We start from the raw sequence: 17,675 nt of genomic DNA on the forward strand, positions 1-17,675 counted from the left end.
GTATACGAATGAAGTGAAGAAGTAAAATAATGAAGTAAATTAAAAAAATAAAATACATCATTATAATGTACGTAAAGTCAGCTAACCACGAAAAATATCGATCGAAAACACATCCGCTTTGGTGAGGGTATAAGTATAATCTATATTATGATACTTGAGAATGACATAAAAGTGAAAGGAAATTCGATATGTAATCTATTTCAAATTATGCCTTAAACCTTGTAAAACAGTTTTCACTCACGCGATGGATATACGATCGGGCGCTATTATTTCTTTAAAATCTATTTCTTTGTTTAACAGATGAATGTTCAATACCAGGGTGGTTGAAAATGAAATAAAACTGAAAGAAAGAAGAAATTTAACATGCTATCTATTCTCTGCTATGCACAAACCTTGTAAAGCAATCTGTCACTCACGCAAACTTAAGGAAATATTATCAAGAGCAGTGAATTTTCTACCAGCTAAGCATTGGTCACCATGAATCTGATTATAGTTCATGGAATCCCGTCACGCTCAATTTCCCACTGCAGTGACATAATTTCCTTGTTAAGTCGGGTTTACGACTCAGCCCCCCTGTAGTCGACAATGTCAAAGAGATTTCAAAGAAGAAGATTTTGTCATGGTGTTGGTGTATGGATGGATGACGTCTATCACGTGCCATCAATCAATTAGTGATCAGTTCCTTGTTTCATATCTAGGAAATTAAAAATACGAAAGCGATATATAAGGGCGATTGTTGATGGTGGGGTCGTGCTCATATCAGAATGACGCTCGATGCTCTCGCTGACCAAACCTTAAATAAGTCCTCTGCTTCACATTCGATCCTGCATTTGGACCAGGAAGAAGTTTTTGAAGTTTCTGCATGTTTTCGCAATAATTAGTCGCAGAAACACGTGGAATTTCTTCAAAGACGAAAAAAAATAAAAAAAATTGCTGATTTCAATTTATCATATCATCAAAAAAAAAAAAAACAGATTTCTCCATGCATAATAAAATGAGCGGTGGTTCAAGACAGAGTTCCAGTTACCATCTTCCTCAGAATAAGACAGTCTAGCAAACAACATTTCTATTATTGTACTGTGTATAGAATATCACGAGTATGGAAGGAGAAGGGAAAATTGCGGCAAATACAACTATGTCTATGGTGACAACTTCAGAGGGTCCTCAGCAACTTTACACCCAAGCCGGTCTCGTGCTGATATCTTTGGTCGTTTCTATCATTATAACCCTGACAGTGACTGGCAATATCCTTGTGATCCTTGCTTACTGTCGGGATCCTCGCATCCGTGACAAAGTGGCCAATCTCTTGATTCTAAATCTCGCCATCACGGATCTGATCGTGGGAGTGTTCAGTCTCATTTTCAATTTCTCAAGGTTCGTCCGTGGGTACTGGCCGTACGGTGAGGTCCTCTGCAAGCTTTGGACGATCCTGGACTTCACGGTGTGCTGGATGTCTATCATCACGATTGTCCTGATCAGTTGGGATCGCTACACCCTGGTCAGGTTGGGCATCCAGTATAAGACCTATCAGACGAAGCATCGTGTAGGGTCAATCCTCATCACCTGTTGGATATTCGTCGTGATCTACTGGACCATGATCGCTTTCACCTGGGGTCCCTTCAGGAAGATGAATGCTGTTAATTACGATGTCACATGCAGAATGGAGTTCAATTACACCCGTTTAGCCCCACTCTACATAAACCTACTACCATTCTGTACCTTGCTGTCAATTGCGATCGCGATGAATGTGTCCGTCTACGTCAACATCTATAGAAGATCTAAAGGAAGACAGATCAGCCCTCCGTATCGCAACAAGAATACCCCAAGCCATTCCGTGGATCAAGACACCAACGAGTCATCCTGTCGTTACACACCTTCTGAAGGTTCGGCTTGCCTCGAGCATGTCCAAGAGGTTAGGCCTGAAAACAAGCCGACGCCAACTCGTCAAATCCCGAGGTCTCATCCGGAAAAAGGCCTGCCCGACTACAGCGAAATCGCAAGGACTATGAAAAAGGAGAAAATCGCCCTTGCGAGGCACCGAAAAGCAGCCATAGTTTTGTCCATACTCACGGGGACCTTCATGGCATTCTGGTTACCGTACAAGATCATGACGGTGGTTTTTTCGATCTGTGGATCTGAATGTATTTCTGATGTTGCCTGGGAAGTCACCGAGGTACTGGCCTGGTGCAACTCGACCATCAATCCCCTGATCTATGCTGCTTTCAACGTCCATTTTCGCAAAAACTTTCGCTACTTCCTGCAGCTTGATCGATGCAAAGGCGATAAAAGGAAATGGTTTGTCAGATGTGAAAGGTGTGTTGAAAATTAAAAACAGCCAATTCTATATGTTTTTCATCCTCATATAAGAGTCTCTATTATCAAACAAACTTGTTGGGCAACATATTGTCCACTTTGTTGGGTAATGTATGTTGGTTAGTATATATATTGTGCGTCCCACAAAAATCGAGACCGGAATTTATCGATGATTTATTGTAACTTAATCACAAATACAATAGATTAATTACCTACCATTTTAAAGCTTAGAATCTCCTCTTTCATTTGCAATTACATAGATTATTCATCATTCACGGATGAGTGAGCAAAAGCAATTTGATGAGGGGATACCAAAATGTCACTTGGCGGGCTGTATCTGTTTTTCTTGTTAAAAAAAAAACACATTTTAAAAAGAGTGCAATATATGTTCTTTTAATTTGATACCTCAATTACAAATAATGGTCAAGACATTTGAAATAAGGCTTGAATGTCAATAATTTCATAAAATGGAGAGGTTTTACAGGCTAGGGTCCAGACTCACCCGACACTCCGTTTTGTCGACGATCAGTCATGCATCAAGTCTTTTGTTAATCATGTGATAGCTTCTGTGGGAAACCGGTGAAAACACGTTTAGTTAATGAAATGACGGAAATACAAGCATTGTTTCGAGGGAACAGAACTTTTTTACTTATTGACAAAGAGCAGATATTTAACTATTTAGGCATGTGATCTTCTTTTTGAAATTCAGATACCCCTCGCCAAATGAGTTTTTGGTATCCTTTCTTCAAATTATTTATGCTCACTCATGCGTGAATGAGATATAATGGAAGTAATTTCAGATGAAAGAAAGAATTCTAAGCTTTATATTTGTAGGTCATATTTTGTATATTGTATTTATGATTAATTAATGATAAATCATCGCTAAATCTCGGTTTCGTTTTTTTGTAGAACGCACTGTATATACATGTATATTCTGGGCAATCATTATCCAATTGAGCAAATTCATTACCCAATTATTAGTTTTTATTACCCAATTTTGCAGATTTAACCACTAGTTGTGTGGACAGTATGCTGCCCAGGACGTCCAAATAGTGTTTTTTTTCGCTCAGATTAATAATACGACTGAAAAATCCCCACGGCAACCTCATTTAATTAAGATTATGCGTTCAGCTAATAGTAAAATAGGCCTAAAGTAAATCAGTAATCGGTAAAGATACTTGGGATAGAGACTTCAGAATATTTTTTTCCCAATGTATTGAGCAGATTTGCTAAAATATTTCGATATATTGTTTTCACCTAGACATGGCAAGTTTGTGACTATCACAAATGAATAGTCTGTTATGTAAAATGCATTTCTCCCGAACGTGAAAGAGAAAGAGTAACTTATTTTGTGAAAGTGAATTGAATTTATCTTAGAATTAAATATTCTTTACAGAACTTGGGGCACTGTAAATATGGTTGACGTCATAACTGATCTATATGCAGGCAATAATATTGTACATAAGGCGATATCATTCTCTAGAAATTGTGTATAATATGATGCACATCGATGCTCAGATATGATATTTTTTTTTATTTGATAATTTTGAAAGAGATTGAAATTAAGCGTCACTCCAGATATAAAGTTCAGTCTGTATGCGGTTATTACCTACGAACAGAGAGAGAGAAAAGAATGTCATTCAATCGTTCTTTCGATTTCGCATCATTTTCATTCCTTTGACATTTTTTGAAGTGTTATTTCGCCATATCGTGTAAAAGTCAAAGCAGATCCGGTACGTTTGGACACGAAAGGTTAATAGAGTAGTAGACTTGCTGAATGTACGAATAGTATATAGCGATATCATAAAACCTAAACCAACGTCAAAACGTCACAAACAAGGAAGGAAATAAAACAAGGGGAATCTCATGCAATTTGGTATTGTTGGTTTCGCTGAACGATGGCAGATTTGAACTAATCATCGTTAAAACAAAAGTTACACAGGGGCGGCGCTGTACAGGGATCATATAAAGGGTGACCACTCGCTATGATTTTTTTCTATAAGAAGCGAAAAAATGTGGGATCATAGACGAGGTGGATTAAGAATATTATTAACATCATGGGAAGGTGATGTATTGGTTGTTTATTGATACAATACTTTAAGGACCCACATTTTTGGCTGTTATGCCCGCTATCAAAATGACCGGTGTACTGCACATGTTGATATTATACTTATATGTTAATTGTTGAGAATATCAGATCTATTTTTGTACTGTATCAATAACACTTTTGAAAAGAAAGAAGACATTCGACATTTCTTGTCGCGTACATGAAAACACTAAAGGTTCTAAATGTTTTGAAAATGAATATGTTTATTGCAAAGGAATTTTCTAAAGACATGGATCCCGTTTCAAAAGTACTTGTTATACGAACAAAGTGAGCATGTCTGTAACATAAGCTAATCAAATTGATTGACTTAAGTAGCTTTACACTGTTACTCTGTAAATTTGTTATTGTAAAAAAGTTCTCAAAAATGGGCCCTAGTTTCTAATAACACTTAGACACTTTTATGTTTTTTTTAATATTTCATTCTAATGTGTATATACACAAGAGGTGATTGAGCGGTTTTCTGTCTAAGTTATTTCGATTGTCACGACAGTATCATACCATGCAAATGTATATTATTGGATTCAGGACAGAAATGTATATAGTGTCTTTATATAAAATTAGTCACGATTGTACTTTTTGAAATATCATGCCCATCATAACGGTCATTATCATTATTTTTTGAAAGATTTTGTCTCCAGGAATTTCGATCGTCAGATTTAACGAAACAGATTTCATCTAAAATATCTCAAATCCATTCGATTCCAGTTCCTATTTTATCAACTTAAAAAAATCATAAAGTGATCATGTGTTCAGAAAACAATTTCGACAATGTTTGTCGAGTTTTAGTTTTGATTTCTGAAGTCACAAACATGACAACATTATATTCTCGTCATGTACATTAGAAATGGCTAACTATCTATTTTTATGAATTATATTTAATTAATTAATTTTTGGGAGTGATTAATATATAGTTCGCTCATCTTACTTCTATTTAAGCAAACGTCAAGATATTCTTTCTGGAACGCTTCTATGGTATTTTTGAGGGCGTCCTAAAAGTGATGTTTTTTCTCACTGAATATCATAAACCTGCAAGACCTATATTTATATACACACTTCTTTATTCATTTTTGTTCTCTTTTTTTTACCCCTTTTCCATCAGTACTCATAAGTTGTATTTGGTCTGTTGGTCTAGGTGAATCAAAGTTGCTTGCTTTAATTATGTCCATATTCCCCCATAGATGGCGCAATCGATATAACCTGAGTTGACTGCGGTAGAAGTAGGAAGAGATTCCTTGCTATGTTTGGAAGATTTTAAATAGGCTCACAGTTAGCATGTTATCCACTCTTTTAAAACCTTGGATCTCTCTCTAAATTTGTTACCCTCCCCTCCTTTACCATTTCTTTCTTTCTTTCTTTCCTTCTTTCTTTCTTTCCTTCTTTCTTTCTTTCTTTCTTTCTTTCTTTGGTATTAGAATTAGATGCCGGGTGGACAAAAATAACAACAAAATTTTACGCCTTAAAAAAATGCAGCCATTCCATTGTTGTCAATATAATGATTAAAAAAATAAGTTCACGCTAAGGGGAAAAAATTGGAGAGAGAAAGTATGAGTGATGGGGGGAGGGGGCAAAATAGAGAAAGAGCGAGAGAGGGAGGGACAGAGGGGAGACAGAGAAGTGAAATAAAGGAAATACATGAAAGGAGTATTGTTATGCAGATAATAGGCGAGGTTTTTATGGTCTTTATGACTGTTGCTTTTAGTTTCAAAAACTCGCAATAAAACCAGGATTGCAATATTGAGTATTGTTTTAATTTAGTTCCTTCCCACAGCTTCACTCATTGCAGGAAACGAACTTTCACATAAAAACCCATTTAACAAAAACTTTAAAGAATATTCGTTTGTTTAATATAACGAAATAACAAATACTCAGTTTTACTTTCGAAATTATACATAATCATCTTTTGTAAGTAAGTGTACAAATTGTTAAAGAAAACGAGTTAAAGGACAAGTCCACCCCAACAAAGAGTTGATTTGGATAAAAGGAGAAAAACCCAAAAAGCATAACACTGGAAATTAAATCAAAATCGGATGTTAATATAAAAAAGTAATGAATTTCAAAGATTCGCTTGATTTCACGAAACAGTTATATCATGCGCATCCTGGTCGGTATGCAAATGAGGGACTGATGACATCACACATTCACTATTTTTTTGTATTTCATTATAATGAAATATGAAATATTTCAATTTCTTCCTCATTGTCATGTGAAGAAAGGATTACTCCCTGAACATGTGCACTGCCCTAACATATATAAGAAATATTGTATAATTCAAACAATACAAAAAAATAGTGAGTGATGGACATCATCGACTCTCTCATTTGCATTTCACCGAGTTGTGCATATAACTGTTTTGTGAAAAGTAAGCGGAGCTTAAAAATGTCATAACTTTCTTATTTTACATCCGATTTTGAATGAAATTTTCGGTGTTGTGCTTGTTTGATTTTTATCTTTTTATTTAAATAACCATTTTTTTGGTGGGGGATGTGGACTTGAGATGGTATTTTCATAGACACCGTGACGATAGCGAATAGGTATTGTTGAGATTTAGCTTCATGTGGAATGGAAACAATGAGAAGAAGAACAAGAGGAAGAAAAAGAAGAAGAAGTAGTACTAGTAGTAGTAGTAGTAGAAGAAGAAGAAAGGGGTAATACTTACGAACTGTTGAATCATGAAAGCTCATTTTGCCAGATGGGTGAATCAACACCAAAACGAATGCTAACACTTACTTCGAAAACTTCGAAAAGTCACGCCTCCAAATTTGTTGTGCGTAGAATTGAGGGGTACTGTGGACCTTATAGAAATTTTTAATCACTTTCCATGTTGATGCCTATTCGATTTTGATTTGAATTTAAGGTTTGGCGGGAAACCACAAAAGAATAAACTAGGTAGTATAAATTTGTCTGTGAAATGTAGCGAGGAGGTCGCCCACGGCATGTCATGCTATATATTAATTCTAAAACTTGCCATTTTCGATGGCTTATTATGATTCTTTATTATTCTATAGTAACCTGAGGCACCTACAAGTAAGAAAAATCACTTTCAATTTTCTGTGAAAATTGCGTTATTAGTATTCGCAATGTGATTTGATATCGCAATGTGAATGTTGGGGACAGCTTTGCCCAAATCCTCTTTGTTCTGCTTTTATCTGAACCGTCTTGACGTCAGAGACACCCCCTTGCATTTCATAATACACCCTCGCTTCCATACATGCACTTCATATTATGGTACATTCCCCCGATTTCTCTTTTTGTAACATTATCAAATCCATATCTATTCATGCATAATGATATCATTCTGGGGGGAAAAAGAAGAAAAAAAAGGAGAAGCGACCGGACAGGAATCTCGTCACACATAGAAGTGGTGACATATGATATATGCTAAATATACAGTAGGTCAGCAGCAGACTCCCATACATCATAAGAAACATGAGATGATGATAAATCAGTATCGTGCACCGTAGAATGGTTAATGTGGTGTATGTCTATACCGGAACCCATATCTGTTCCGTCAGGGAACCGCCATTTAAGACTTATGAAGGAAGTGCAGTCCATCGTAACAAAAAAATAATAATAATAATAAAAATCCCGAGTATTATTTTTTTCTTCCAAGGAGTTGACTTGCCTGTTTTAATTCACAAAAAGATTTAAATTGCTCAAGGGAAGGGCGTCATCGGCCTTGGGACAGGGGGACATGTAGAAGGACATTTTCTTCATTTTTTTTAAGTGGGAAGGAGCAATGGATCATTAATCCAACCTGCAAAGTACTTCGGGTGATGAATCATGAAACACATGGACTTATGAAAGATTGTACATTGCTACTAGTTGTAATGAGAATGTGCTCCATGAACCTTTTAACAACAATACACTTGGTTTGATTAAGGCTAGGCCTATACGCTACAAAGTGCATTAAAAGGGTCAATTTTCGATGGCAAGTCCCCTTCCACATCTTGCTTTGGTATAGCTCCCTCTCCTTTTTTTCTTCAGAAGCTGATGGCGCGCATGTCTCAATTACCCCAATAAGTTCACTTGGTTCATTAATGGCTTAACATTTCCATTGAGAGTTTCTAAAATATAAAAGCTCTCGACACTGATCCTGATGTCAACTCCGTGCGACCACGGGCATATCACCTCTGACTGTATAGGTCAATGACGATCGAAACCTCTCACCGTTTCTGTCTCTCTCTCTGACATTCCCGACCTTTCGTTTGAGGACGCGGACGCTTATTTACAACGGTAGTTGACTTTGGAAGGGACTTTTTGGGCCCGTCATCATGGTCGTAAAACTCAGTCCTGCAATGCAAATTGTGTGACATGAGATTTTTTTTTCGTTTCGCATCTGCGACGGAAACATTCAATATGCGTTTCGTGTGCAAAATTATGGTTGCTACTATGGTAACAGCGATTTATCCGATTGAGGACGACTTTCCAAAGCCACATTTGACTCCTCCTAGAGCTCGAGAGGCCGCCCGGGGGGCCCACTTCCATTGATTAGTGGATACCAGTAGCGACCACCCGTAAAAGGGGACAGAGTGGGCAGGTACGTTACGTATATATGCCTATGTAACGTTATAAGGGTGTCAAAACGATGTTTAAAATGCTGAAAAAGGGATATATATCCAATACTTGTAGGGTTTCACAAGCCAAATACTTGTTAAGAGATGCATTTTCATAATCTGGAAAAGAATTGCTTCCCTTGTTTAGGGTACTTTTCGAAACCCCATGGTCGTGCCTGGTATCCACTCATCAATGGAAGTGGTCCCCCGGAATTTGAATCTAATCCCCATTTCTGGGGAATGTAAAACATAATGCCCCTCACATCGTGTGCGAGAGGCATATCGTTTGTGTATAAGGAGTAAACAAAAGAAACAAAGAAACAAAAGAAACAAAAGGAAACGAGTTCAAAGGTATCGCATATGATGTGTACATATCAACGCATGCGAAATGTTCGGCATGAGAGGTTGATTTGATCCATGAAATCAATTGCCAGTGATCCACCAATAATCCACATTAAATGTAATATCGATTCGATGGACTGTAATGATCTATATTTAAGCCTTCATTCAGTAAGTTTTTCCTCACTCAATATGTTCTCGATTTGTTTGAAAAACCACTTTCTTATCCATGTCATAATCTATTTTAGGTCCTGCATTTTGAATATCTCCAGCCATCAGTCGTAATATACATGCATGTACGGTGCGGGTGTCGCGGAAAGAGATTTTGCACACGAAAATCAGATTTGTAGGGCCTGTAACCCCCCTGTTACACAAAGCTTAGCATTGATCGTAGAGCAGTTTTCTACGTTTGATTCTATTGACTGTAATGCACAATCAATCTTAAAAATCAAGTGTATGATTAAGCGTTAACTTTTGTGTTAGGGGACCCTCATACTAGCGTCCGTGAGGATTGCGAAAGGTCCCAATCGATGTGCTCTCGTACGGAGGATTAAAAACAAATGTCGAATTCCCGTCAAATTACAAAGGACGCCTTCAAGGATGATACGGTGGATGTACCGGGGTAAGTGTACATCCGTTTCGTCGTCGATTAATAATAATAATAATACAGAGTATTTCTAAAGCGCCAAATCCACATTGATTATGTGCTCAAGGCGCTGAAATATACTTGGTATATATCATTATTACCCCGGCTGTAGCTGAGCGGCCATATAGGCGCTAAAGCATTCAAGGAATAAATCCTACCGGGTACCCATTCACCTCACCTGGGTCGAGTGCAGCACACTGTGGATTAATTTCTTGCCGAAGGAAATTACGCCATGGCTGGGATCCGAACCCACGACCTTCTGTTTCAAAGTCCGAAGACTAATCCACTGGGCCACAACGCTCCAAACAAACAAACAATAACGATAATATTTTATTTACCCAGGGTAGCCACTTCAATCATGAGACTGCTCTTCCAGCGGGCCCTGCATAACATAATATGTTATTATTACCCTTCTCCAGTCTAAATGCTGAGCGTCAAGCAAGAAGGCAGAAGGTCCCATTTTTAGAAGTCTTTGGTATGACTCGGCCGGGGATCGAACCCACGACCTCCCGTTCACGAGGCAGACGCTCTACCACTGAGCCAACATGCCCGGATAGACAACGATGCATTCGGATTTTTTCACCTCCTTTGTATCCAATTCGTGGATGTCTCACGTGCCTTATTTAGACCAATGAAACCGAATGACCCCCCAGAACAAAAAAAAATAAAATAAAAAATGATCCACAGTTTTGGTGTGTTCTGTAAATTGTGGGATTCATATATTTTTGAGAGATAGAGGAAAAGGAAAAGAAAAAAGAAAGAGGAAGAGAAAGAAGTAAAGGGAGTTGGAGAGAGGAGAGAGAGAGGAAAACAAGGTTGATGGTGGGGGGGGGGGTGGAGAGACAGATTGCAATTGATATACATGTACCTCACTTAAAAGAAATATAATCGTCAAGCAAGCTATACCAGGAAAAAAAGTGAAAATAAATTCACAAAAACTTCACTGAATTAACTAAAATGACAACGAAAGTACAAGGTACTGCAACTTTTTGAATTACACAATCCACATACTACGCACAGTTGATTTGGTAATTATTGTATAAATTAGAAAAAGGGATGGGGGATTTCAGCTCAGGAAATTTAAAATTAATGAATTTGTGTTGATTATCGAAGCCACAGGCAGATGGCTCTCATCGTGAGATCGTACGGAGTTTGCGAAAAACTAATTAAAGTGCGCCTATAACACGCTTGTCACATTTTTGTCTGACTTTCCATGAAGCGAAAGACACCATAAGAGCTGATCATGACCCGCGTTTCAAGTCTTAACAAGGTTTTTTACTTGATAAAATCCTCTGCAATGTTACGTAAATCCAAGGATTATTCCAGAGTCCAGGGTTGGTAAGTCAAGTCCCAATTTCCCACAGCATTAATGACAATCAACATTTTCCCGATTTTTATTTTTTTCTCCAAGTCTCTTATTTCCGGAATCCAAGACCAAATTATAAAGAAAAAAAAACAAGATTAACAACATAAGAGCGTATAGACAAAAGAACCACGACAGAATAATACACACATGTATATATATACACCCTCGCACACACACCCCCTTTCGCACACACACATGCCACACACACACAAAGCGAAGCAAACGGACAAACACGGTTTTAATTAGACATTTTGATAAAACAAAGCTACCAAGAGCCTTTACCAAGACTTTACTAAGGTAAAGTCTTTATTAGACGATGAAGGCTCCTATACAAATTTGGGATTTCCCCAAATGTAAAAAAAGGAATTTCCACTTATACATTTGCTTTCGATCCGTTTGTCGTGCGTACTACACGGCCAACAGATGAATTGAAAAAAAAGGTTCTACTTTCTGGCCCAAGAAAATGATATCATTGAGCAATGCAAATGAGTCAATTTAGCAAAAGCTTTGATAATGTATAGTGCGCAAATCAGATTATATTTTGATAAATGGTGCTATACCAGTGCTTTTCATTATTATCATCATCATCATCATATTCATATTTTGGTAAGATTGAACTCTTATTGTTCTCAGTATACTTCTCACTCGTTCACTGCGCTCGTTCGCCGCGCTTGATCGCAAAGTTCTGCTGAGCATGTGTATAGCTTTCTGCAGTGAGATTTGACCACACTTATTTCAGCAATGAGATGTCCTATTACATGCCAACCTTGATATTATAGGCCATCAAATTGTATAATTCTTTTTCGTAATTCTTTATTGTATTTTGGTGACGAATCTAGAAAATGAATACGTTTCAATCGGTTGAGTCGCTGGTTTTGGACTACATTAGCAAGGCACCGAATAAAGATTATATAAGAAGGAGATCTAGACTCCTCTGTTTTGGATATTTATCTATCATTTTATTTTATTTGAATATATTTGCACAGGATAAAACATGAACAGTACAGCTGTTACCTCATGGTCCTGATACAAGTAAAAAAAATGTGTATCATCAATTGTATATTAAAAACAACAAAAACATTGCAATAACCTTTTTATCTAACAACATGACATTAGAAAAATTCATAATAGGAAATTACGAGAAAGCAATGTATTGCTATCAATAAATTACAAATGAAAACAAATCATATATTAAGTAGTCACTAAAAATCGGTAGAAAATAGACAAAGAAATATTCAAAAAGTGAGCAAGGCAAACAATACAAATTACATTAGTTAAAAACGGCATCTTTATACATCTTTAAAAAGATTGCAGGGATTGGATATTTTGGGTTGATGCGGGCAAAAAATTCTAGACTTTAATAGCAGCAAATATAAAGGTGAGAGATTTGGCAAGACTGCGTTTAAAAAGTTACAATTTCGGGAATTGATATCATGTCTGTCAAAATACACTTGTGTTTCATTACACAATCTCGAAGGTGCGAGACCATTAATGCATTGGTATGCTTGTCATGTCTTTTCTCAAATGACTGGCACTTTAGTTCTTTATATAGATCTGCGCTGCTTACTGAAAATTCAAATTGTTTGGTAATAATACGGGCTGCTCTTTTTTGAAGTTTGTGAATAAACTGTCTTTTTTTCAGAGCAGTTACCCCAGACTTAACAGGCATAATCCACATATGGTTATATATTTCGTACAGTGTATTTAATAATTGTTTAATAAGTATTGAACTCAAACTTCGTGCAAAATATGTACTTTAAACGCAAAGTTGTTTGACCTGATTTTCCCACAAAAGATTATAGTCAACTCCAACACCCAAATATCTAAGGTTGTTCACGTGTTTCGATTCACTTCCATTTAAGCTCTCTTCTACTTCCTGATTTACGAGAGGAGAGGTGAGCATAATATTAGTCTTCGAAACATATATCTGGAGACGGTTTTCAGTATACCAGTTGTTGATATCATTAATACAATTTTGTAAGTTTTCTTCAATCTTGTTTAGTGATGGATCAGCGCAATAAATAACAACGATCACCAGCAAATATGTTACATGTCATTTTAGAAACACTTTGGACTATTTCATTCATAAAAAAATCAGAGAAAGATCAGGGCCAAGGACTCTCCCTAATTCAGGAATTTTAATGTCGAGATTAATCGGTTGAGATTGAAGACCATGACATCTGACAGACTGTCCTCTGATAAATAACTTTCAAACCATTTGAATTCAATATCAATAATACCATATTTCTTCAGTTCAAATAACATTAATCCAAGGTTTATACTACCGAAACATTCTGATATGTCAAGGAAACATGCCCAAACCATTTCATGATTATTCAATGCCTCGGACCAATCGTCGATAACGCGATGGAGGCATGTTACTGTAGAGTGAGATAGAATAAGATATCTTACTCTCAAAGTGAACTTTGACAAAGAAATATCATATTTCGACCACAATTTATTTCCCCTCACCCTAGGACAATTTATTTTGCTTTCCTTCCACACTTCTTTTTTTTTTTTTTATTTTTTTTTAATAAAACTGAATCATTAAATTCTTAGTTCCAAAGAGTTATAGGCGCCGAAAGACTTCGCACTGGTTTTTCGTGAACTGGAATAAAACAAATCTGTAATTGTGTTTATTGTGCACTCAAATGAGAATAAAATGCGTCAATCATTATATGGATTTCGGTTACCCATTGTATACTGGGCCTGATCAACATGATTATTTTCGAACAAAAGCATTTCTGATAGACCCTTCTTGCAATGACACGTACATTCTGCATTATCTTTTTTGTTGTTGAGCACCTCTCAAATTAAATTGCCTCCTTGCTCAACGTCGCCATCGAGTGATGCTTCACAAAGCAGACGTTGATGGGTGTTGAGGATGCTATTGTTTCTTGCATTTATGAGATGTAATGACAATTGCAGCGTAATTAAAATGGTTGGTTTAATCAAGTCGAAATAAATTGCAAACACAGGGTCAGTACCCTCTGGGTCAGTTGTAAATTAGTTGGATCGATCGAACAAACGAACGGTGAAGAAACCTTTTTTTTAATCAAAATTGATTGCATTTGTTCATTTCTACCTTAAATTCTTGATTTCTTTTCCCCTTTATTTCTTTCTGTCTTTATTTGTATTTTCATGTATTTCCTTATGTTTTGCTTATCTATTCATTTAATGATTGACCTGTTTGTGTGTTTATCGATTTATTTATCAATCCATTTTCCATGTAGTTAGATATATCTAAACAAGGAAAGCAAGTGAAATAAAATCTCACCATTAAATGTTACAACGACCGATGATCAAATACATAATGAAAGAGAAAGTGAAATATGTCAATATCATCTTGAAAGGAAATTAATATAGAATGAAAGGGATAATTCTGCACAAGCCGTGTAACTCTATAATACCCTATATAACTCAATGGACAGGTGGAGAAAAATATGACGTCACTGTTAGGTCAACCTGGACCCTATCAAAATATTTTGGCACCGTATCTTTTACAAATTAGAATAGGGGATTTTGGCAGGCACTTTCTCGAACGTAGAAAATGTATTGTAAAAAGCCCTTCATGACAAAGTATGGTCTTTGTCGAAAAATGGTGCATCAAATCAGCAGTTTCGTCATGTTCGTCCTTGACTTAGGACAAACGACACATTGGCAAATTTTCGGAATCTTACGACGATTAGCTGTCCCTTTTCACCAATTTTCGACAAAGACATCTTATAGCTGTACTTTGTGGTTTGACGGCCATTTTCAATATATTTTTCTTTGTTGTAGAATCCCTCCCCGTCGAGATTGCGAGTGGAGATTCACAAGCTATAGAAATATACCCCTGGGCCCTGTTGTACAAAGAGTTATGATTGATCCGATCAATCGCAACTATGGACGGCCAGCAACGTCAGCATCTAATATGCATGTTTGTTCAAAATATTTTCTAGCTGTGATGTCTATTCATGCATTCATCGTTTTTTTGAAAATTCACTGCGCTTCTCTTTGCATAAAAAGGACATTGTGCAATTTTTTTTCGTAGAAAAAAATATGACATTAATGGATTTCCATAGAGTTACGATTGATCGGATCAATCGTAACTCTTTGTAAAACAGGGCCCTGATATGACGGAAACACTCAGTGACTAATAGGACACGTTTGTGATAAAAACTAACCACTGATTTCAATTTTATGAAATAGATAGTCCCGGGGCAGGTGTGACGAGATAACATGTGAATTTCCTTTCACGTTTTCACGATTACCAGGTTTCTTCTTTGGGTGACTGACAAATGTTAAGGTTTGTAAACTGCTGCGCTGGCACAATAATTACTTGTTCGTGTGTTTTGTTGTATTTTCTACCTCCTTACAATTTGACTTTATAGCCCGTGAAAACTATACACCAAAATAAATATAGGATTATTTATGTTATGTTTGGAAAAGATTAATGTTAAAGATAAATTCCAGTTTTGGTAACGATCTCAAAATGACTCTTTACAGAATCTAATATAATGACCACCCAAGTGTCTGTTTGTATGAATAAAAAATATGTGCCAAAGGATTCTGGAAGAAATTGTGTAATTGCTGAGAAATAAGCAAAATAAGCGCGGATTCGGTCACTTCCGTCGGGTCTTTATTCCAGCAATAATAATACACTGTCCCACGTGTGCCTATCTGTGTTGGTGATCTTCAGTGTGAACATTTTTCAGCGTAGATTTCAAGATTTCACAAATTCAGTTTATGTAACTGTACCAGATCTAGATCCTCGATGATATACTGACAATTAAGCCTGGTTTTACAGACTTTCTCATGAAATCAATGTTTACTGCAACTACTGGCATTTCTCTTTAAATGTATTAAATTCAAAATCATATTAATATCGAAAAAAAAAATGGAAATGACAATTGTGATGAAGTAAGTTCTAATCTGCGAAATGGGGGGGGGGGGGGGTGCCATCCAACGTAATGAAAAGGTATGTTGAATTTGATCCTAATTTCCCAATACTTCTATAAAAATTCCGTTATGGAATATTCTTTTAATCATTTGTGCATGTGTGTGTGTGTGTGTGTGATACCACCAACTGTTTAAGGGGACAATTAGTAGATACTACATGTAGTTTTTACTGGAAGGATGGTAGGAAAGTTACTTCCATGGAAATAAAAAAATATGGATATTCTAGATTTTGCCAAGTTAATATTCCTTTGGTAAAACAATGATGGAAGAATACAAAAACCTATTCCAAAAGTTCGTTGTTGCAATTTCCAATACACAATATACAAAGCGCTTTAGTAGTTTTCACTTTCCAAAATCAAAACAAAACAATTAAGCCAGGCTGACACTTGCACGACTTTTGGCCACGATTTTGTCGTGGCAAGTCGTGCCATTTTGGGGGCACGAACTGGGAGGCTCCCGCACTGTTTACGACTTGTTCACGCATAGTTCACGACAAGTTCACGACGAGTTCACGAATAGTTCACGAATGCGTGCCCGTCAGTGTCCACATTGACACGAACTGGCACGACGAGTTCACGCATAGTTTACGCACTTCCCGCTTTGGCACGACGAGTTTGCGCAGTTCGGACAGTGTCGTGCTTAACTATTCGTGAACACGACGTAAGCTGTTCTTGAACTATTCGTGACAGTCGTGGCATGGCGTGCACTGCCACGCACTGACACGCATCCTCCCACATTATCACGACGAGTTCACGAAGAGCTCACGAACAGTTTGCGCATAGTTCACGACCCGGTCGCTAAATTTTGTCGTGACCAAAATTTTGAACATTTCAAAATTCTCGTCCCGACATGGCACGCAGTCACGAAGTGTCACGACGTGTTTACGCACACTTCACGCCAGTTCACGACTAGTTTGCGCACTGGCACGACTTGAGTCGTGCCAATGCGTGACACAAAATCGTGCAAGTGTCAAACCAGGCTGACACTTGCACGACTTTTGGCCACGATTTTGTCGTGGCATGTCGTGCCATTTTGGGGCACGAACTGGGAGGCTCCCGCACTGTTTTACGACTTGTTCACGCATAGTTCACGACAAGTTCACAAATAGTTCACGAATGCGTGCCCGTCAGTGTCCACATTGACACGAACTGGCACGACGAGTTCACGCATAGTTTGCGCATAGTTTACGCACTTCCCGCATTGGCACGACGAGTTTGCGCAATTCGGACGGTGTCGTGCTGAACTATTCGTGAACACGACGTGAGCTGTTCGTGAACCATTCGTGACAGTCGTGGCATGGCGCGCACTGCCACGCACTGGCACGCATCCTCCCGCATCGTCCCGACGAGTTCACGACGAGTTCACGAACAGTTTGCGCATAGTTCACGACCCGGTGGCTAAATTTTGTCG

General features: G+C 37.4%; 1 protein-coding gene across 1 annotated transcript; it reads left to right on the forward strand.

The window, feature by feature from the left end:
- Positions 1-290: 290 nt before the first annotated feature.
- LOC121406537 (muscarinic acetylcholine receptor M4-like) lies at positions 291-2,489 on the forward strand. The gene has a single exon (XM_041597547.1). It carries the CDS (start codon positions 1,100-1,102, stop codon positions 2,327-2,329), a length of 1,230 nt encoding a protein of 409 aa, XP_041453481.1. The 5' UTR covers positions 291-1,099; the 3' UTR covers positions 2,330-2,489.
- Positions 2,490-17,675: the final 15,186 nt, after the last annotated feature.

Source organism: Lytechinus variegatus, chromosome 1, assembly GCF_018143015.1.
Source record: "Lytechinus variegatus isolate NC3 chromosome 1, Lvar_3.0, whole genome shotgun sequence".
Taxonomy (NCBI): Eukaryota; Metazoa; Echinodermata; class Echinoidea; order Temnopleuroida; family Toxopneustidae; genus Lytechinus; species Lytechinus variegatus.